The sequence below is a fragment of the Eucalyptus grandis genome, chromosome 2 (assembly GCF_016545825.1).
Source record: "Eucalyptus grandis isolate ANBG69807.140 chromosome 2, ASM1654582v1, whole genome shotgun sequence".
Taxonomy (NCBI): Eukaryota; Viridiplantae; Streptophyta; class Magnoliopsida; order Myrtales; family Myrtaceae; genus Eucalyptus; species Eucalyptus grandis.
The window spans coordinates 37,263,910-37,286,843 of NC_052613.1; the positions used below are offsets into that span (position 1 = coordinate 37,263,910).

The window sequence follows — 22,934 nt, forward strand, 5'->3', positions numbered from 1 at the left end:
TAACATCCTTTATTTTTGGGTCGACATGTAAGTTGTTGTCCTGATTGGTATCTTTGTAAAAATGACAGGTAATTATACAATAATCCTCTATTATCATTTGCTGGTGAAAATATTCTGTTATATTATGTTTCTATTTATTATTCGGCTATTTTACAATTAAAAGGTATAATGTTATATAGCTTTTTCAACTATCCTTTACCATCATATAGTTATGGAATATACATTATCATGTTATATAGCTTTTTTTCTAAAATTAATTGGTTTCTTATGCATTGATGAATATTTCGTTGTTAATTTGTTCGTTATTAATTTGTTAATTTTCATTTGTACGTAAAATATGTGATATCATCTTATGGATAGCGCTATTTACATCTAATAAGGCTACATTTGGTTGTTCAGATTTTTAATCGAGAAAAGATTGGATAAGATAGAATATGAAATCTAGGCATTTTGTTATTTCCTGTTAATTGTTTGGAGATTGTAATAGTAAAGTAGGATATATTTATATCATATCATATATATAGTTTAGTATAAATAACATATCAATATAAATGAACCACAAATTTTACAAACGGAGATGGTACATATCTCTAGTGACACTTTTGTCTACTTTATTTTAATTTTATTTTCCTTTCTTTTTTAAGTAATTTCTTTTTCATTTCTTTCTTTCCCTTCCATCAATCTCTAATATTTTTTTTTAAATAGAAAGTTGTCTCATACACCTAAAATACTAAAACACCTAAAGTATGTAATAAACATATATTTATAAATTTAATTTATTTTATAAGATCAATTAAATTCAAATATATAATTAAAAATAAGATTAAATTAAAAATAAATTGTTATTTTGAATTTCTTATAGTATGAAAAAAAAATTCAAATATTATTTATATTGAATATAATTTTAAATGTGTTAATTTCAAAAGTTTTTTATTTAAGAAAAATAACTTTACTATTTTAGATGTTAGAAATCCTATCTATTTTTATCTCACCTCCTCCATGACATGATTTTATTTGGCTTATATTTCTCTTATATCTAACTTTATCTTGTCTTGAATAAGTACCAAACGCATAACAAGATAAATCTTATCCTATCCTGAACTTTTTTCCGATCACCAAATGCAGTCTAAATGACTACATCCACCCCCATGTTCACTAGAAGACAAAATTGCCCTTAATATTTCGATTGCAATTTAAAGTAATGGCTCTGACTCCTTTTTTCTATTTATAATAGTTACCATAATTAAACATTTCGCATGTTTTTTTAGCATATTAAAAAAAATGCATTCTCAAATATTCTTATAATATTTTACATACTCCATGTAAAATCATCCGGCTAATGGAAAGGAAAAAAGACTTATTTCAATCTAGAATAAACTGAAAAGTCTCTTTTTCATCTTTGATCTTGTAACAACTTATTTATTTTTTGTTCCTCTTATCTCAAAAGCTAATTTTTTTGGGTAAAATTTTATTAATTTCATTAGTCTACAATATATAACAAGTCGCTTTATTTACCATATCAAAAGAATTTTCTTTTTTCCTTATTATATTGGTGAGATGCTCTCATATAAAGCATGTACGACATTAGAGAAAAATATAGAAATACACTAAAAATTTTATGCACAATGAGGTATCTTTATTATTTATTTATTTATTTATTTATTTATTTATTTATTTATTTATTTTGTAAAAATTTTATAAATGATATCAATTTTTGTCAATCCAAAATAATGATATCTCACTAACATTTTCAAAAAAAAAAAAAAATCTTACTTTATGCAATGTTTTGATTTAATTAAATTTCATCCGCATAACAATTTATCCATAAGTATGATTGATGACAGGAAAAGAACTAGATTATTGGAAATTTCTCTTTTCGACAAAATAATTTTTTATGGAAGTAATTCTTACAATAAAAAAATATAGAGCCTTTAATATACATGGAAAATCAAGAATAAACAAAAACTAAACATATGAAATTCTTAATTATGATAAGTAAATCCCACATAGGTATAAGAAAAAAAAAAAAAAAAGAGAGTAAATAATCTAAATTGCAATTGAAGAATAGACAGCAATTTTGTCTTTTTATGAAAATTGAGTGGATTTAGTCATATAAGAGGAGGAATAGCGACGTCCCATCTTATTTAGATCATGTTAAATTTTCGTTTGACAAATATCGAATATGATTTGATTTAATATTTAATCGATATTATCTTTCATACATCGATTTGAGATGTATTACCGAAATATTCATAAAACTTAGAGATGCAAAAAATACCAAAATATGCATGAGGATTAGATATGCAAAACGAGCGAGTTGCAAGAATTAAAGATTTGCTAAAACGATCATTAAAAACACGTTATTAGATAAGCTCTCAATCACATTGCGCATTTGCACATGAGCTTTACCCGTTTACATATTTACAGACACGTGCTATAGTGACAAGTACCAACCATTGGTGTTAAATATGATTGATATCTGATAAAATAATTCTCCATTCCTCTTCAATTCTCCGCAACACAATTTTCACTGCTTTTAAGCAGCAAATCAATATAAATTTCACACATTTAAAACACAAATTCATGTAATCTTATTTCCTTCTATCTTCGTTGTCTTCTCATCATGTGAGAGCCAACATTCGGCGAGACTGATGAGCGATGACGCTGGCTGTGGAAGGGCTCTGCTCTAATATGACTCCATACCCGTCGTTGAAGTTATCCATGCCTTGAGCAAGCACCTGCCAAAAAAGGCCGCCGGCACACGACCCTTGGTTGCTTGCACTCGCGTAGATCGCATCGTACAGCCTCCCAAAATAGCTGTCCCTCTTTTCTATGGTGTAGCCCGATGACTTCGATGACTTGCCGAATTCGCCGAGTATGATCGGCTTATTAAGGATGGTGTTGGAGTCTTGAATGTGGTCCTGAACCCACTTGTCCGCAAATGCATCTTGGTCCTTCTCACTTGGATTAGGCAACCTATCAAGAAAGACTTCAATTAGCCAAGAAAGGTAAACAAAACACAACAGGTGCAAATTTGATCGGAACGCCAGGATGTAGCGCCACTCTGGGGATCGGAGGGCATGTTCTGATTTTTACCATTGGTCAGGGTACAGGTGTATTGTGGAGAAGTCGACCTGGGGGACTTGGGTGTTGGAGATGAAATCAGTCCCGATAAGCTGACCGCCAGGATTGTTCTGTTGCTTCCCCGGAACCGATTGCCCATAGAACCCTGCGAGTCCAACTTCCAGCATATGATTACTGTCGATCGACTTCAGGTACGCCGCCATTTCGCTCACCCAGTCCTGAATGAGCCAAATGAACTAATCAATGGCGGGACTAACAAATCATTACGAAGTGACGTTGCTTAATTCAATTTGATTGTCTGCATGAATTTGATACTGTAAATAGAACACGATTAGATAATCACTTGCTTTGATACGGTCTATGGTTCCTGTAGCTAATAAAGCCACGAATGTGATGTGCTATTCAGGAAAACTGTTCCAAATTTATTCGACATTGCAGTCATGTGTGATTTGAAAATGACATAACTAATAGCACAAGGACAAAAATAAAAAATGAAAAATGCATTGTTACTAGCAATCGCTGATTGTTAAAAATGATCGAAGCAGATCTTTTTTGTTTTTCTTCTTCTGCATTATATCAATGAGATATTCCAAAATCTCTCCTTTTAGGCAAAGAACGAAACGTGCCCAATCAGAAGAAAAATCTCATTCCACACATGGTGACATCTACTCCTTAGTCCTTTCCATGATTGAAGTCTTCCTCATACATCTATTCTTGTCTTCTAATATCATTAGATTGTAAAATTACAGTTTTATTTTATGACAAGAAAGGGCAGATCCCATCTTAGCAGAGTTTCGCTGAGACGATCTGTGGATGGTGATTCTATATGTTGCTTAGTTCAAGAAGTATTTGATGCAAACAAGGTAAAAATGCCGCAAATTCATTATCGATTGATACTAACTATTTCATATTGTATGATTGACTCTGTCTGTTACATCCACAAATTTGTGCATATTAAACAGAGGGATCGAGAAAAAAATAAAAAAAAATAAAAAAATAAAAAAACAGAGGGATCGAGAGAGAGACCTGAAGAGATTTGCCAGAGGGATCGGACAGGCTTTGAGGCTCGTTCATGAGTTCCCATGCAAAGATGGTAGGGTCGTCCTTGTACGCCACTCCCGTTATAGTGTTCATTCTCGTCAGAACTGCCTGCAATTTTCATCAAACCAACACCCGAGTCTCTCTCATTTTCCTTTTATTGACAATAAAATAAGTAAATAGACAGAGATTCCTGATTAGTCCTAGGAGGTCTTAAAAGGACTGCCTTCGCCGGGTGTCAAACAGAAGCTTGGACATGAATCTCAGGTTTTACCATGAAGGTTTTCCTAATTCAGGCAATCGGGATTTATTTCCCCTTTTGAAAGAAATCATCTTTATCTTGTTTTTGGGTGAATTCCTACATTTGCACCTCCATAATAGGAAATACCAAAAGGAAAAAAGGGAAAAAAAAAAAAAAAGCACCCAGCTTCTCATTTGTATCAGCCAAAAAATGAACCTTCTATCAATCTCACAGACGAAATGTCAGAGATCATAGTGTTGCTGGAATACTGAATACATATAGAAGAACCAAAAGCACAGACACAAAAACCTTGATATGGTTCTTGTAATAACCCTTGGTGACTGAGTTAGTGAAGAAGTCATCATCATTGTCCAAGGACTGTCCGCTGTTCCGAGCCCACTGCACATACTGATGCTTTCCTCCGAAGTCATTCCAGTTGTTCACCAAGCTTAGTATTAGATACACTCCGTTTTTCCTGGCTTCCGATATCACGAAGTCCAATCCCTAAGAAAGAATATTAATCACGGATATCTCTGTGAGCTGCCTAGAATTTGTTTTGTGTATACCACCAGTGAAAATATCTACCAATTTTACCTTGAACATTTCTTCGTTGTAGACGCCAGGAGTGATCTGGAGGGCCCGGTCAACGCCGTCGCTGAAGGCCAAGGTCCTGGCAATGTTCATGCCGTTCTTGACGGCTTCCTGGAACGTGCTCGTAACCTTGTCCCGGGTGGACAGGTCCGACGCCAAGTACATCATCCAGTACGCGTTGAACCCATTCAGGTACAGCGGCTTCCCATTTGCCACAAAACGTATCCCTTTCGTCCCCACGAACCCACTTCCCCCCACCCTGTCCACGGCCGCCTCGCAGTTCGCCCGGAGGAGGAGCGCCACTAGAGCCAGGACTACAAACTTTAGGCACATTTGTTTCGTTTTTATAATTTAGGAGATGATACTTCTGTGTATGTGGATTGAGTTTTTGGAATTGTAAGAGAGAGGAAATGAACTTATGAATGTGTGAACGTACTGGTGATGTTGTGGGGGGTTTATATAACCAATCTTTCAAATCAGCTAACTAAACTTGCCTCTTATACAGATCTCTTACTAGATAATCTTTCCTAGTATAACAATCTTTGAGTTACTATAAGGATAACAATTTGTTGTGAGCCACAACTTTTTGGAGGAGTTATCCAAATTTGTTTACTTTCCTTTTTTTTTTTTTTTAGTTTTTTCATATCCATTCAAAATCTACTTGCCATGATTAAGAATTTCATATATTTATTTTTAATAAGTACTAACAACTTGGAAAATCATTTATGCTATCCATACCATAGAGAGTAGCTCACGCAGAGAAATTTATGCTTGGAAAGAATTCCAAAAGATAGCATTTATTTTGAATAATGAAGTGCAGATTACAATATCTTAGGCGCCTATTTATAAGGAGGTCGCCATCTAGAAAATAACCAAATAATTGAAATTGAATAACAAAATTAAAGAAAAGATATTGATAAAAGGGAAAGTTATTAAAACACGATTAGAAAATCTGCAAAATGCGTCTAAAATCTGTGACATCTCGGAAATTAAGGAAAACGCGTAAATTAAATATTGTAAATTATTTGTAATCTTAAATATCACATAATTCTCTTTGATTTGTGGGACCGCCTACTCTTATGACTCTCTAATATTTTCATAAAGGCATTTGCATGTTGTTCTACATCAGTAGCTCTCCATCAAGAGTCTTTGTGCTATTATATACAGTATATAATATAATATAATAACCCTTAAATATTGACAACCATATACTTTAACGTCTCTTTGAGAATTAATTGATACTTTATCAAAACGACATCAAAAATGCTAAGAAATTACAATAAAACGTCAATAAGATATATTTTAAAGTACGATGCAGACTATATTTGTACTGGTTGTTGCTGTAAAAATAATTTTTAGAATGTTAACCAAGAAAATATAATCAAAATCACCAGAACGCCGATAGTTGAAAAAAAGAAGAAGAGAGTAGTGTTTTGACAGACTATTAATTACGTTAAGGATTGATCGATATTGTCTCGATCATTTTACAAAGGTCAGCGAAATTGCATTACTTTTCCTTAAAAAAGTCTGAGCATACACGTTTAACATCACTTATTTTTGGGTCGACATGTAAGTTGTTGTCTTAATAGGTATCTTTGTAAAAGTGACACGTAATAATACAATAATCCATCACCGCCTGCGGTGGCCCAGTTGGATAAGGCTCCCATGATCCTTTGCGAGGAGGAGAGGAATTCGAATCCCACTGGCCCACGGGATCTTAAGCGCGATGTCGGGATGGTGGGTCCTTCGCTAGCGTCGCCCCAGGGTTTGCTCGCCGGCTGTCGGCTTACGGGGTTCCTTGGGTCATAAAAAAAAAATACAATAATCCTCTATTTTCATTTACTTGAGAAAAGATTTTGTTATATTATGTTTCTATATATTATTCGGCTGTTTTACAATTAGAAGGTATCATGTTATATAACTTTTTCAACTATCCTTTACCATCATATAGTTATGGGATATACATTATCATGTTATATAGCTTTTTTTAAATTAATTGTTTTCTTCAATAAAATGTATGCATTGACGGATAATTCATTGTTAATTTGGTCATTTTCATTCGAATGTAAAATATGTGCTATCATCTTATTTAGATCATGCTAAATTTTCGTTCGACAAATATCAAATATCCCATGTTTTAATATTTAATTGATATTATCTTTTGTGAATCGATTTGAGATTAAATACCAAAATATGCCAAAAATTACAAGATGCAAGATATCCATTAGTTTACAATATATATATATATATATATATATATATATATATATATATATATATATATATATTGAGATGCAAAATTTGATACCAAAATTGCATGAAGATTAGAAATGCCATATGGGAGGCTTCCGAGAATTAAAGAGTTGCTGATACGATCGTCAGAAACATGTTACTAGGTAAACCTCTCGACCATATAGCGTAATTTCGCATGAGCTTTGCCCATTTATATATTTATATACACGTACTACAATTAAGAGTAAAGCACCAAATATCGGTGTCGAATATGATTGATATTCAATCAAATAACTCTATATTCCTCTTGAATACCCATAACGCAGATTCCACTGCTTATAAGCAGCAAATCAGTGTAATTTTTACACATCTAAATCAAATAAAAAATAAAAAAAATAGCCGAATTCATTTATTATTATCTCCTCTATCTTCGTTGTCTTCTCATCATGAGAGAGCCGACATCCGGCGAGACTGTTGAGCGATGATGCTGGCCGTGGATGGGCTCTAATCCAATATGACTTCGTACCCGTCGCTCAAGCTATCCATGCCTTGAGCAAACACCCACCAAAAGAGGCCGCCGGCGCACGACCCTCTGTTGCTTGAGCTCGCGTAGATCGCGTCGTACAGCTTCCCGAAGTAGCTGTCCCTCTTCGCTACGCTGTAACCCGCTGACTTTGACAACTTGCCGAATTCGCCGAGGATGATCGGCATATTGAGGATGGTGTTGGAGTCTTGAACGTGAGCTTGAACCCACTTGTCCACAAATGCAGTTTGGTCTGCCTCACTTGCCTTAGGCAACCTGCCAAGAAAAAAACATTGATTAGCCAAGAAAAGTTAAAACAGCATACCAGGATGTAGCGGGATTCGAGGGATCGGAGGACATGTTCTAATTTTTACCAATATTCGGGGTCGACATGCATCTTGGCGAAGTCGACCGGGGGGACTTGGTTGTTGGAGATGAAATCAACCCCGAGAAGCACACCGCCCGGATTGCTCCGATGCTTCGATTGCCCATCCAACCCTTCTTTCGAGTCCCGCTTTCCAGCATATGATTACTATCGATCTACTTCACGTATGCCGCCATTTCGGTCACCCAGTCCTGAACGCACTAAAGGACTAAAGGAACTTACTAATGGCACGAGTAACAATCATCACGAAGTGACGTCACTCGATTCAATTTGATTCTCAGCATGAATTTGATAATGTTAATTGAACACGATTAGATATCACCGAAGCAGATCTTTATATATTTGTTCAACTGCATTAGTTAATAAGACAACCAAAATCTCTATCCTTTTAGGCAAAGAAACTGGTGACTTTACACTATAGTATACCTGGATGAAATCCCGTAAAGAACGAAACGTGCCCAAACAGAAGAAATATCTAATTTCACACGTGATGACGTCTACTCATTAGTCGTTTCCATGATTAAACTCTTCCTCGTACGTCTATTCTTAATATCATTAAGCTGTAAGAATTTACACTTATATTTTATGATGAGAAAGCGAGGTCCCAATTTTAGTGGAGTTTCGCTGAGACAATTCATGGATAGTGATGCCATGTTTTGCTTTTGTTGTGTAGCATTCAATGCAGACGAGGTCAAAATGTCGCAAACTCATTATCGATTGGCCTTAACTATTTCTTATTGCATGATTGACTCGGCCTATTACCTCCACACATTTATACGTATTAAAGAGAGAGATCGAGAGAGAGAGACCTCAAAAGTTTCGCCAGAGGGGTCAGACTCGCAACGACGCTCGTTCACGAGTTCCCGTGCAAAGATGGTAGGATCGTCCTTGTACGCCACTCCCGTTCTGGTGTTCTTTCTCGTCAGCACTGCCTGCAATTTCCATCGCACCACCACCGTGTCTCTTTCATTTTCCGTTTATTAACCATAAAGTACGTAAACAGACAGAGGTTCCTGAGCTGATTACGTCCTAAGATGTCTTCAAAGGACTTCCTTCCCCATGTGTCAAAAACTTAAGCTTAGACATAAATTTCCGGTTTTATAAAAAAGTTTTTCCTAATTCCAGCAATCTTGATTCATTTCCTCTATCGAAAGAAATCATATCCCCTGTATCAGCCAAAAATAAACAATTTATCAATCTCAGAGACAATATGCTAGGAATCATGGTATCTATGTCTGAACTGAACTCATATACATATGGAAGAACAAAAAGCACAGAAACACAAACCTTGACATGATCCTTGTAATAACCCTTGGTGACTGAGCTAGTGAAGAACTCATTATCATTTTTTATGGTTTGTCCGTTGCTCTGAGCCCACTGCACATACTGCTTCTTAGCTCCATAGACATTCCAGTTGTTCACCAAGCTCAGTATCAGGTACACTCCGTTTTTCCCAGCTTCCGATATCACAAAGTCCAATCCCTAAACAAGAATATTAATCACACAAATATCTGTGAGGTGCCTAGAATTTTATTTTGCGTATGCCACGAGTGAAAATATCTGCTATTTTTACCTTGAGCATGTCTTCGTTATAGACGCCTGGAGAGGTCTGGAGGGCCCGGTCGGCGCTGATACTGAAGGCCCGAGTCCTGGCGATGTTCATGCCGTTCTTGGTGGCCTCCTGGAAAGCGCTCACAACCTTGTCCTGGCTGGACGGGTCCGACGCCATGTGCATCATCCAGACCGCGTCGAACCCAATCAGGTACAGCGGCTTCCCGTCCCATCAGGTACAGCGGCTTCTGGTCCGCCACGAAACGTTTCCCGTCCGTCCCCACGACCCCACAGTTCACCCGGATCAGGAGCGCGGCTAGAGACAGGACTACAAACTTAAGGCTCATTTATTTCATTTTTTCTAATATAGGAGATGATACTTCTGCGAATGTGGATTGTGCTGGTGATGCTATAGGGGCGTTTATATAGGCATATTCTTGGTTCAAATGTGCAAACAAAGCGAGTCCGATTCTCTTCGTTGCACCAACGGCTTGTGAACATAGGGTCACGGTCGACACTCACGCAAAGCCCAAGTTTAGTGGACTTTGTTTCGCATTTCCAAAAAAATAATTATACGATGGCAACGGAATACTGAAACTTTTTTGACGGCGTAACCCGTGATTGGATCCTATTACCAAGTACGAATCATATTTTCTTTCCATTTGACGATTTTGTTACTTATTATGTTACTAGAACATGATGTTGAAGGTTAAATATCTTTTAAATCCGCGAATTAAAGGACTTGCTTTATACAACCGCTCTCTACTTCTAGCTGCAAAATTTGGTTAGTCATAGCGGTGATACCACTGCCCTTTTAGGGGAAAATTCTTTAAAAAATTCTGAATATATTATATTTTTACTAATTAAATACTAAATCTTTTGACAATTTATCAATTGAGTCCATTTCTATTAATTTTAGCCAAATATTGCTGATGTGGGCCTCAGTCGTCACATATAGTAGTAGTATAGCCAGCACTGGTGTGAACAATTGTTAATGATATTTTTATATCTTTTCAAATTTTTATTAACTTTTTTTCCTTTCTTTTTCTCTTTGCCTTCCTATTTTATTATTTTATTATCTCTTTTCTTTCTTTTTCTTCTTTCTTTTTCCCTCTGCCACAAAACAACAAGAAAATATAAACAAAATAATGTCCATAGTTGAAAAAATTCTAGTGTTATGACATACTCTATTAAATACACTAAATATTAATCGATATTGTCTTGATCATTTTACAAGGTCAGTGAAATTGCATTACTTTTCCTTCAAATAGTCTGAGCATACACATTTAATATCACTTATTTTTGGTCGACATGTATGTCATTGTCTTGACCGATATCTTTATAAAAATAACGCGTAATAATATAATAATCTCTATTATAATTTATTTGTGAATTTTCTTTCTTTTATGTCTATATAATATTCAGCTGCTTTACAATTAGAAGGTATAATGTTGTATAACTTTTTGGGAAAATTTCAAAAAATGATCTGAAGTATCCTTATTTGAGAAAATAAAGATTTGAAGTGGATTTTGTTTCAAATAAGGACTTGAAGTGGCCTTACGTGTTTCAATAAAAGTTGAAGTGGCCTTGGTTGTTTCAAGTAAGGACTTAAAGTAGCTTTGGATATTTTAAATAAGGGCCTAACCTCGTCGGTTGCTAGTCGGCTAAATTTTTTACCAATTAATGGCATTTTCATCCAAATTTTCTTTTTTCTTTTTCTTTTCTCTCTTTTCTTTGTTTTTCTTTTCTTAATGTCAGCTGGCGACCGCTAGCAAAGGTCAACGAGATCTTGACGACCCTTGTCGACCACTAGGAAGGGCCAATAAGGGCTTAGCAACCCAGCCGACAGCTAGGAAAGGCTGGGGAGAGCTTGCAAGCACTTGCCGGTAGCAAGTGAGGCCTACAAGCCCTCATCGACCACAGTCAAAGCTCTCACCTGGGGTCGGCGAGGGCCAACCTCGCAGATGGCTATGAGGGGTGGCCTCCCTCTGGGCAAGGGACGCCTCACCCAAGCAAGGCTGTCCCTTGCCTATGGCTAGCGATCTCTGTGGGCATCAGCGATGGTCAGCGGGCTACCAACGAAGAGGAAGAAGAATACTCATAAAAAGAATGGAAGAAAAAAGGAAAAATGGCAAATGTGAAAATACCCTTGATCTCTGGAAAGTCAAGCCCTTATTTGAAATAGACATAGCCATTCCAGGCTCTTATTTGATATAGACATAATCATTTCAAACATTTATTTGAAACAAGATATACTTCAGGCCCTTATTTGAGAAAGTAATAGCACTTCAGGTTCTTATTTAAAATAATGTCTACTTTGCACCCTTATTTGAAAAATAAGGACAATTCAGGTTCCCTTTTTGGAATTTTCTCTAACTTTTTCAATTATCCTTTACCATCATATAATTATGGAATATATGTTATCATATTATATAGCTTTTTAAAAATTAATTGTTTTCTTCAATAAAATGTATGCATTGATGTTATCTCATTATTAATTTGTTAATTTTCATTTGTACGTAAAATATGTGCTATCATCTTATGTGCGGTGCTATTTTCAACCCCTAAATGACTACATGCACCCCCATTTACACTACAAGACAAAATTGCCCTTAATCTTTCAAATGCAGTTTAAAGTAATGGTCCCGACTCCTCCTTTTTTATATTTATGATAGTTACCATAAATATGCATTTTGCATTATTTTTAGTGTATTAAAAAAGTGCATTCTCAGATTTCCCTATAAATTTTACATACTCAGTATAAAATCATCTTGCTAGTAGTAAGGACAAAAGACTTCTTTTGATATATTATAAACTAAAAAGTCTCCTTTTCATCATGACCTTATAACAACTTATCTATTTTTTGTCCCTCTAATCTCAGAAGCTCATTTTTTTGGTAAACTTTATATTAATTCCATTAGTCCACAATATATTTCAAGTCTCTTTATTTACTATATTAAAGAATTTATCTTTCTGTCCTTATTATATATACTTTTATACAAACAAGTCTAGGAATATGTAGGAATGCACTTAAGGTATCTTGATTTTTTCTTTTTTGGTAAATAGATCGTGGATGATATTAATTTTTATCAATCCATGATATTTCACTAGCATTTCCCAAAAAAATCTTACTTCATGCTATTTTTTTTATTTAATTAAATTTCATCCACTTAACAATTTGTCCATAAATATGAACAACAAAATGCAAAAGAACTAGCTTTTTTTTTTTTTTTTTTTTTAAAATCTTTTTGACAAAACAAATTTTTATGGAAGTAATTTTTACAATAAAAAATATAGTGCCTTAATATACATGGAAACTCAAACAAAAGCTAAACATATGAAACTCTTAATTATGGTAAGTAAATCCTACATAGATATAAAAAAAATTAAAAAGTAAATAATCTAAATTGCAATTAAATAATAGAGGGCAATTTTGTCTTTTGATGAAAATTGGGTGGATTTAATCATATAAGGGATGGAAATAGCGCCATCCTATCTTATTTAAATCAAAATTTTGGTTTGACAAATATCAACAATCATTTGATTTAATATTTAATCAATATTATCTTTTGTGCATCAATTTGAGATTTATTACCAAAATATGCATAAAAATTAGAGATGCAAAATTTAATACCAAAATACGCATGAGGATTAGAAATGCAAAATAAGAGAGTTGCAAGAATTAAGGATTTGCTAAAACGAGCATTACAAACACATTATTAGGTAAGCTCTCGATCACATAGCGCAATTTTGCAAGATATATACCCATTTATATATTTATACACACATGCTACAATGACAATTAAAGTACGAACATCGAAGTCATATATGATTGATGTCTGATAAAATAACTCTGTATTCCTCCTAAATTCTCCGTAACACAATTTTCACTGCTTTTAAGTAGCAAATCAATATAAGTTTCACACATCTAAATCACAAAGCAGCGGAATTCATTTATTCTTATTTCCTTCTATCTTCGTCGCCTTCTTGTCATGTAAGAGATGACATCTTGCGAGACTGTTGAGCGATGACACTAGCTGTGGAAGGGCTTTGCTCTAATATGACTTCGTACCCGTCGCTGAAGTCATCCATGCCTTGAGCAAGCAGTTGCCAAAAGAGACCTCCGGCACACGACCCTTGCTTGCTTGCACTCGTGTAGATCGCATCATACAGCCTCCCGAAATAGCTGTCCCTCTTTGCTAAGCTGTAACCCGATGAATTCGATGACTTGCCGAATTCGCCGAGTATGATTGGTTTATTGAGGATGGTGTTGGAGTCCTGAATGTGGACTTGAACCCACTTGTCCACAAATGCAGCTTGCTCTCCCTCGCTTGCACTAGGCAGCCTGTCAAGAAAAAACTTCAATTATCCAAGAAAGGTAAGAACAACATAACAGGTGCAAATTTGATCGAAGCACCAGGATGTAGCGCGATTCAAGGAATCAGAGGGCATGTTCTGATTCTTACCATTGTTCCGGGTACAAGTGCATTGTGGCGAAGTCGACCTGGGGGAGTTGGTTGTTGGAGATGAAATCAGTCCCAATAAGCAAGCCGCCAGGATTGATCTGCTGCTTCCCTGGAACCGATTGCCCATAGAACCCTTCGAGTCCAACTTCCAACATATGATTACTATCGATCGACTTCACGTATGCCACCATTTCGTTCACCCAGTCCTGAAGAAGCTAAATGAACTGATTAATGGCAGCACTAACAATTCATCATGAAGCAACGTCACTCGATTCAATTTTTATTTTCTGCATTAATTTGATACTGTAAATAGAATACAATTATGGAATCACTTGCTTTGATACAACCTATAGTTTCTGTCACTAATAGAGCCCTGAATGTGATGTTCTGTTCAGGTTAATTGTTTTGCGTCGGTCCAATGTCGTGGTCATGTGTGATTTGAAAATGACATGGACTAATATCATGAGGATAAAAAAGAGAAAAGGCATTGTTACTAACAATCGTTGATTGTTAAAGATGACAGAAGCAGATCCTTTTGTTTTTCTTCTTCTGCATTACGCTAGTAAGATATTTCAAAATCTCTCCTTTTAGCCAAAGATATTGGTTACTTTGTACTTAAAGTGGATGAATTCGAGTAAAGAACGACATGCCCAAACAGAAGAAAAAATTCATTTCCCACAAGGTGACACCGACTCGTTAGTCCTTTCCGTGACTAAGACTTCCCCATACGTCTATTCTTATCTTTTAACGTCTTAGGCTGTATGAATTTACAGTTTTATTTTATGACGAGAAAGCGGATACCCCATCTTAGCAGAGTTTCGCTGAGACAATTCGTGGATGTGATGCTATGTGGTGCTTTCGTCGTGTAGTATTTGTCGTAGTCAAGGAAAAAAATGCCGCAAACTCAATATCGATCGACACTACCTATTTCCAATTGTATGATTTCCTTTGTCTATTACTTTCACAAATATATGCATATTAAACAGAGAGATCGAGAGAGAGAGAGAGAGAGAGAGAGAGAGAGAGACCTGAAGAGATTTGCCAGAGGGGTCGGACGGGCAACGAGGCTCGTTCATGAGTTCCCATGCAAAGATGGTAGGATCGTCCTTGTACGCCATTCCCGTTACAGTGTTCATTCTCGTCAGAACTGCCTGCAATTTCCATCACACCACCACCGAGTCTTTTTCATGTTTCTTTCATAGCGTTGCTGGAATTTATGTCTGAACTGAATCCATATACGTATAGAAGAACAAAAAGCACAGACACACAAACCTTGATATGATTCTTGTAATAAGCCTTGGTGACTGAGTTAGTGAAGAACTCATCATCATTGTTCAAGGACTGTCCACTGTTCCGAGCCCACTGCACATACTGATGCCTTCCTCCGAAGTCATTCCAGTTGTTCGCCAAGCTTAGTATCAGATACACTCCGTTTTTCCCAGCTTCCGATATCACAAAGTCCAATCCCTAAGCAAGAATATTAATCGCGGATATCTCTGAGAGGTGCCTAGAATTTGTTTTGCGTATACCAAGAGCGAAAATATTTACTAATTTTACCTTGAACATGTCTTGGTTGTAGACGCCGGGAGACGTCTGGAGGGCCCGGTAGCCGCCGTCACTGAAGGCCCAAGTCCTGGCGATGTTCATGCCATTCTTGGCGGCCTCCTGGAGCGCGCTCGTGACCTTGTCCCGGGTGGACGGGTCCGACGCCATGTACATCATCCAGTACGCGTTGAACCCGTTCAGGTACAGCGGCTTCCCGTTCGCCACGAAATGTATCCCGTTCGTCCTCGCGAACCCACTTCCCCTGACCCCGTCGACCGCCGCCTCGCAGTTTGCCTGGAAGAGGAGCACTGCTAGAGCCAGGACTGCAAACTTGAGGCGCATCTTTTGCTTTTTTCTGAGATAGGAGATGATACTTTTCTGTATGTGAATTGAGCTTTTTAAGTTGAAGAGAGAGAGAGAGAGAGAGGAATGGAACTTGAGAATAGGGTGGACGTCCTGGTGATGTCGTGGGTGGATTATATAGCCGTAGCCTTGGCTCCCCTATGCAACCAAATCGAGTCGTCTCGTTCACTTTATTTGCATCACCTGCTTCCTACCATAACCCGTTTAAGACTCCTCCCTACATCATTTCTCGTACATCACCTCATTATTTTTCACTGCAGAGTCACGGCACCACGCGCAAACCCCAAGTTTAGTCGAAGTTGTTTCGCATTTCTAAATTATTTACCCCGACAGCGACGGGACAATGAAACTTTTTTGACAGTGTCACCCGTGATTGGACCCTGCTATACCCAGTACGAATCAGTCATCTTTCTCAAATGTGATGATTTTATTACCTGCTATGTAATAAGAGGTAGCAGCAGTTAATTATATTCCTAAAAAAATGAAGGTTACATTTCTTTCAAATCAGCGAATTAAAGGACTCGCCTTCTACAGTCGCTCTCTAATTCCGGCTGCAAAATTTGGTTAGTCATGAAATCTACTAGATGGCGATGGTGCCACAACCTTTTTTAGCCTAGGGGATTGATTATTACTTAATGATAGTGGCATCATTTATGTGATTTGTTCTTTTCAATCCTGATAGACAGCTTGGCAAATTTGTGTCCATGAACTTTTTAGTCATTGTAATGAAATCTGAAGACAAAAGCGCATGGCAGCTGTAACAATTGATAGCAACTAATCTGAAAACGTTCTTAATCCGGCAAAAGACCTACTAAAAACATTTGAGTTTTGCAATATCTCAAAAGCGTGTTTAGTGCCCTCTCTGTTAAATTGCACCCCATTAAAGTCCAAGTATTATCTTCATTACAAGCTAGCACCGCCATCATCTTCATTTGATAAGGTCATTTTATAGCGTTGGTTTCTTAGTATTTTTCCGATCATGCACATATATAAATAAAAAGGAGCTAGCGTGGCAAAGTTACATGAGTACTTAAATGAACGGATTGCATTTCTATTCTATATGAATCTATATTAATATCGGTTTATAAATCGATTTCGTAATGATAAATCTTATCATGCATTGTCCTCTCTTGAATGACGTATTCTATAAGTTGGTGAAATAAGTAGTTGTACTAGTTAAAGATACTTTTTTGACTTTGGAATCTGAAAATATTTAATGCATATGTTGTAGGGCATTGACTAAAGTCTTCCAATTTAAAGAGGGGGTTCGCCTTTTCTGCTCAAGTTTTGCTGGGCAGCTGTCGGTGGTCGCCACCCCATTTCAACTAATTCTAGGACTCTATCGTGGATGGATTGGAAAAGGACGGAAGTAAAAGCAAGGAGACTTCATTCATCTGTCAATGCGCGGGTTCACACCCTAGTTGAGGTTGTCTGCATCGTGAGAACAAAATAATTATTCATTTCGGTTGGTAAATATGGTCGACTAGTGAACAGCTGCAGCACGACAATTTCCATTGATTTCGAGAAATAGTACGTATGTATTTGATTGAACTGCTGCATGTTGTTGTTATACGTGGTTGATATGACGAATTTGTTTTCATTCGTGACGTTCATGTCTAGGGTTTGTTTCGTTTTTCGATCTCACAATCTCAGGATGAGATAAGTCTTACCTTGCCCATGCTCTCCCCATTTAGTTTTTGATAATTTCTCCATCCACTCTCAAAACGTATGCGTTTCCTTTTCAAGTATCTGAGGCGGGACCATTTGCAGTCCATTCACACATTGGCTCGATTTCTTCTCATCAAGAGGCTGGAAACGCGTAAGCACAGATGGCCTTTCGCCTTGCCTTGTGAATCATTACGTGTGGACAGTCCCCAACTCAAATTGATGTTTTGGATTGATCGGGACGTGTGTGTATGTGCATGGATGAGGCGATGGAAGCAAAGTCGGTTCGATGCCAAGTCGGATTCCCGAGTCATCAGGTGAAAACGGCCTATCGTTTGAGCCAGCGGAATTTTGGCTTTTGTTCGGCTCGTGAATTCAGCGCCGTGTTTAATGAAAGGTGATAACATCCGTGCGCAATTTTGCATGGTTTCCATCCTTTGCGATGTTTTATTGGTTCAAGAAACCCCTCCTACTAGCACAAAACGAAACGCTACCTGAAAGAATTTCAACGGTCTCTTTTGCGCCTCCAAACCGAAAGATGCCAAACGTCTCGCAAATTGTCATTTGGAATGACATGCAATATTGTATGAAGGATCTTGTGCCTTCTCTCTTCCTCGGATATGCTTCACAAAAAAGTGAGTCGAAAGAGCAGAGACGTAATAAACACCTGACACCCATTTCATGCCCATTCTCTTCTTTTAGCAAACAGCCAAAAAGAGGATGAAACTTGCGAACAAGATACATGCCATGAGACTGCAATTGATTCAGGCAAAGATACTGATAGAACAAGTTCAATGAACATTCATGCATCTATGATTCTATGAACTCGCAACACTTCCCACTCCTTCTGTTTAGGCGGGCAAAGAATTTTATTGATGTTATGAAAAGGGAATGCAGAGAAATCGTGCTCACTATTCAAGATAATCCATCACTTGAGAATGAACCCAAGTTGCACAAGGAGTGACCCAGAAGAAAAGGCAAAGAAACTGCTTCCTATTTAAGATGATCTCTGCTCTGTTTTGTAAACCTGCAACCCATACCTCAGCCGGCTAACAGCATTTCGAGTGCATGAAAAGTCATGCTCAATCTCATTATACTGCGAGCTCTTTCAACTTGACACCGTAGCAACCAGCAAGATTGAGAGGTCCCAGTCACGAAATTTTTTCTTCTTTTTCATTCTCAGCACTGTTCCACACATTAAACTGGAGCAAATACACTGGTCCAAGCTGGTGTGGCAGTACTAGTAGCGATCATATACACAACCCTAGCATTATCTTTTCCTTCTCAATCAGTAGAAGGAAAAATTCAAGAAAGTAAGACCTGTCTATGCAACCTTTTTTCAACTTCTTCTCAGTGGTACTTAATCAAATACCATGGAACATGGAGATATTCACAGCATAATCCAGATACTCGCTCCTTCTCTCATGCTCTACATGAGCCCATCAATGTGGAACTCACTATGATGCGAACAAAAGATATATTTTCTGAGCATGCCATTATATTCATAGAGCATGTGGGTAATTGAAATATAAATAATGAGAATTAAGAAACAGAGTAACATGGAATATGTGAGTCATGAAGTAGATCAGTGGAATCAAAGAACAATGGAAGCTATATCAGAAACTTTGATGAAAATTTAAGGAAAAACTTAGAGCTTTGTAAAATTTACATTGCATGCTCAGCATGTCGGGTAATACCTGACAATTTTAAGCTCAAAATTATACCAGCAGCAGATCTATTACCAGAGTGCAGTTGCAGCATTTTCATAATAGACAAAAAATATTCGGGACAGGAAGGAGGGTATTAAGTAGATTCACTGAATTAGCAAGAGTTTATATTACATAGGGACTGGATCATAGTTAGCTTTACAGATTCACAACTGGATCTATGTGCTTTCATATTTGGGAGGACTATTCAGAGCTTAAGACAAAATTGAATTGCCTGATATGACATCTCTTCAATAAACATTGTCATTTTACTCTTCTTAGAGTCATACTTACAAAAAATCCTCTTGACCCATTGGAGCAGTCAGAGAATTGGAATTTACTTTAAGTGCTTGTTCTCGAATACACAAGAGATTCATTGTTATCTCATTGCAAAGTCTTCCTTCGACAAGGCGTACTGGCAACCAGAGCTTTGGCTTAACATCTACTATGTATGAAAGTGTCGTCTGGAATTCTTGGCCATTAGTAGGACTGGAATCCTCGTATGCCCCTATATTTAACTGCAAAACCAGTCATATCAAAATCGTCAGAACATATTCACTCCTTGGATTGTTGTATATAGCGCTAGCCCCCAACAGCATTAGTAACACAACCAAATTGTCGGAATGATGCACCTTATGGTCTCTCACTGACAGAAATCAATTATCGATGTTTCTCGTGGCAACGATGCCAACCAGAATATCCTTCTAAAGTGAGGTAACCTTCAAAAATTTGTCCCATGATGATATATGGTACACTGCAAGTGTAATCGAGTGCCATGGCCATAGAATAGGGAAGCAATAAAAGACATGATTAGCGATAGACACAGACTTTGGAGCTATATAATCAGATCTGCTCCTTATGAAGAACAACATTCTAATTTAATCCAAGATTCAATTTGAACATCTAAAAGCTAGTTGAAGTATTTGTACCAAAGTGTTAGTCAGTCTCTCTTTGGCAGGCACATTTCAATTGATCTGTCTACATAGGAACCTCTATTTTTATTTGCCTGAGATTCTAAGTGTCATCAAGATCTATAACTAAAAAAATGCATAATTTCACAAATATGCCTCATTACAAGGTTAAACAACTTTACCTGTTCAATGGACCATTTTCCTTCAAAGACTTGGAAATCACCTTCAATCATCTTAAATTCAATATCACGCTTTTGTCCAGAAGGAAGACACTCAAGGTCTTTCTCATAGCAATCTACAACTCCTTTAGCATTAAATTTTAGCCCAAATGCCAAGTTCTGCTGGCCAATCTGTCAAGCATACAGAGGAAGGTAATGCTTAATGACAAACGTGGCCTTCTTTTAGCAAAGATCACATGCTGGAATAAAGAAGTTGCAAGAAAATGTAAACCCAGAATTGCAAGGATCAATCTTCAAAGTGAAATGAACAGCAGTTTTTATGTCTTAACATAGTTTCACCAAGTGATTATGAAAATTTCTGGCTGACACAGATTCAGTAACAGACACTGTATTCATGTCCTGAAAGATGGAGAAAATACAATGCAATGTGTCATGACTCTCCATTTATAGAAACTTACACAAAACAAAAGCAAATATGAATGCAACATAAACTACATTAAATCAAAACGGTGCCTCTTACTTACTAAGCAGATGCTCTGTGATGTTTTTTTTTTTTTTTTTTTTGGTAAGAGGTAATAAATATATAGGGAAAGGCCAAATGTACAAAAGGTCACGGCATCGAAAACATACACTCAGATGCTCTGTGATGTTTTCTCCCTCAAAAATCACAAACCTAAGGCACCACAGTACAGCAGCATATTCATACACATTCGCATTCCTGCTACTAATCACTTGCAAGCAACTCACACAAAATATACCATACTGATCAAAAAGATCAATGACAACTATATTCTCATGTTGCAGCAACTAACTTCAAGCCCAGAGCCGTAGTTTCCTATTGTAATAAAACATCACAGACTATTGAAAAAGATAATACACAAATCACGCTATCTCTATCTGCTTAAGCTGTCGAAGTAACTGGCTTCACACTCTCTTAGAACAACATAGTAGGACCTGAACTTCGTTCATGTCCTCGCACTGCCATTCTATAGGCACTTGATATGTGACTGGTTTCAACAATCTTTTTCGTTTGAGTATACAGAAAGTTTGTGAGCAGCACATAATCAACTTAAAAGGGATTGTGGCAAAAATATAGAATGAAACACCGGCCATTCCCAGAAAATCAACATCTTCACCTAATGTAATGCTAATATATCAATGCAACATATACAGAACAAATTATAACAAAAATATGCATTTCAACTGGAACCCCCGGGCTAAGCACCTGATATAGCCTCGCGAAATTCTCTCTCTTCTCCATCAATTCACTAACGGCAAGGCCGGGAATAAAATCCGACAATCTCTCATAATCAGTCAAGATGCTCCAAATGGTGTCCAGGGTCGCGTCAATGCCAATCCTGGACAGAATCCTCCTCGTATTCTTACCAGTCTTCTTAATCTCTATGAAAACCCTGTCTCCGCTCACGGATTCGTCCCCATCCAATCCCTCGTCCTCCTCAGCTTCACCGCCTGCCACCGGACTGTAATCAATCTTGTCGCAAAAGGGTACGTGACCGAATCGAGGGTCGATGCTTTTGGTCGCAGCGAACAAGAAATTTTGGGAATTGCTACTCGAGATGGGGATGACGAATCTTGAACTCGAAGTGGGTAACGAGGAAAGGCAAGGAATTGCAGAGGAATGGATGTAGTGCAGAGAATGGTTCGGTTCCAGCGAAGCTGGAGAAAGCATGGTTATTGGGAAGAAATTAGTAAGTTCAGAACCGACCCATTTCGATTCTCGCGCAGGTCGAATTGAAGCTCGCCGATCGAGCGAACTTGTCCGGGCGGTGGTGAGAGAGATGCCCGGTTCGGGCGTCAGGAATGTAGGCGGAAGTTGGGAGAAAGATCGAACTTTGGAGAGGTCCAACGGACAAGAACGTGCCAGCCGAACAGTGTCTTATCTGAAGTGTCTGGTTGTGCAATGAAGTGGACGATGATCTCTCTGTCTGACTGAATTTGATCCATGGAGATGAGCGCATCGTGTCACGAGAAGTTTCTCATTTCAAGAGTCTTGAATTTGTACAAGACAGCTATTGCACTTGGGATTTTGGTTAGATCTCCAATGACATCCTCGTGAAAAAAATTTGGAAATTAAAAAGTATACCGGGAAAAAAGTTCGAAAAACGAAAGTCGATTGAAGTTTACATGTGTCTAATCTTTATTTTCTGGTTAAAAGAAAAGATTGTATATATCTAGCAGCACATTTTCATCAAGTTTTTAGGAGGTTTTACTTGTGAGATTGTGGTATCTAATAGTTATGATGTAGCAAATCATGATTCGGGCAAGAAGTTGTTCGACCGATCTTTTCCATGCCACTTACACATGTTTTAGTAACTAAGAGCGAGCAAATTCTCCTTATTATGACTTGGTCATTATAAATACTAAGGCACTTGTCCCTGTTGTTGAAATGATTTTTCTCACCAGTGATTGGATCTCATATTATGGCATTTGAAC

The 22,934-nt window shown here is 37.2% G+C and overlaps 3 protein-coding genes and 1 pseudogene across 4 annotated transcripts; all 4 read right to left on the minus strand.

The window, feature by feature from the left end:
- Positions 1-2,621: 2,621 nt before the first annotated feature.
- LOC104427077 (mannan endo-1,4-beta-mannosidase 4) lies at positions 2,622-5,137 on the minus strand. Its single transcript, XM_010040219.2, has 5 exons — positions 4,958-5,137; positions 4,673-4,867; positions 4,111-4,233; positions 3,097-3,302; positions 2,622-2,976 (listed from the first exon to the last, which is right to left on the minus strand). The coding sequence occupies exons 1-5, from the start codon at positions 5,120-5,122 to the stop codon at positions 2,622-2,624; spliced, it is 1,044 nt and encodes a 347-aa protein (XP_010038521.2). The 5' UTR covers positions 5,123-5,137.
- Positions 5,138-7,630: 2,493 nt separating this feature from the next.
- On the minus strand, positions 7,631-9,868 carry LOC104427079 (annotated as a pseudogene).
- Positions 9,869-13,393: 3,525 nt separating this feature from the next.
- Positions 13,394-16,143, minus strand: LOC104424609 (mannan endo-1,4-beta-mannosidase 7). The gene is made up of 5 exons (XM_010037061.3): positions 15,669-16,143; positions 15,384-15,578; positions 15,140-15,262; positions 14,112-14,317; positions 13,394-13,990 (listed from the first exon to the last, which is right to left on the minus strand). Exons 1-5 carry the CDS (start codon positions 15,996-15,998, stop codon positions 13,636-13,638), a joined length of 1,209 nt encoding a protein of 402 aa, XP_010035363.1. The 5' UTR covers positions 15,999-16,143; the 3' UTR covers positions 13,394-13,635.
- A 3,328-nt stretch (positions 16,144-19,471) lies between these two features.
- LOC104424610 lies at positions 19,472-22,468 on the minus strand. 2 transcript variants are annotated; one of them, XM_010037062.3, is made up of 3 exons: positions 21,706-22,463; positions 20,484-20,651; positions 19,472-19,908 (listed from the first exon to the last, which is right to left on the minus strand). In XM_010037062.3, exons 1-3 carry the CDS (start codon positions 22,168-22,170, stop codon positions 19,681-19,683), a joined length of 861 nt encoding a protein of 286 aa, XP_010035364.2. In that variant the 5' UTR covers positions 22,171-22,463; the 3' UTR covers positions 19,472-19,680. The 2 variants fall into 2 exon arrangements, with proteins under 2 accessions (XP_010035364.2, XP_039161773.1); XM_039305839.1 differs by having other exon boundaries at positions 19,689-19,898; positions 21,706-22,468.
- Positions 22,469-22,934: the final 466 nt, after the last annotated feature.

Coding starts and splice junctions, on each gene's coding strand:
- LOC104424609 (XM_010037061.3), bottom strand. CDS start 15,998: ATGCGCCTCAAGTTTGCAGTCCTGGCTCTAGCAGTGCTCCTCTTCCAG. Junction 15,579..15,668: donor ACAACCAAGACATGTTCAAG/GTAAAATTAGTA, acceptor ATTCTTGCTTAG/GGATTGGACTTTGTGATATC. Junction 14,318..15,139: donor CCTCTGGCAAATCTCTTCAG/GTCTCTCTCTCT, acceptor TAGCTTCTTCAG/GACTGGGTGAACGAAATGGT.
- LOC104424610 (XM_010037062.3), bottom strand. CDS start 22,170: ATGCTTTCTCCAGCTTCGCTGGAACCGAACCATTCTCTGCACTACATC. Junction 20,652..21,705: donor ATTTCGCGAGGCTATATCAG/GTGCTTAGCCCG, acceptor TATGCTTGACAG/ATTGGCCAGCAGAACTTGGC. Junction 19,909..20,483: donor GAAAATGGTCCATTGAACAG/GTAAAGTTGTTT, acceptor CTGGTTTTGCAG/TTAAATATAGGGGCATACGA.
- LOC104427077 (XM_010040219.2), bottom strand. CDS start 5,122: ATGATGTACTTGGCGTCGGACCTGTCCACCCGGGACAAGGTTACGAGC. Junction 4,868..4,957: donor ACAACGAAGAAATGTTCAAG/GTAAAATTGGTA, acceptor ATTCTTTCTTAG/GGATTGGACTTCGTGATATC. Junction 2,977..3,096: donor CACCTGTACCCTGACCAATG/GTAAAAATCAGA, acceptor CTTTCTTGATAG/GTTGCCTAATCCAAGTGAGA.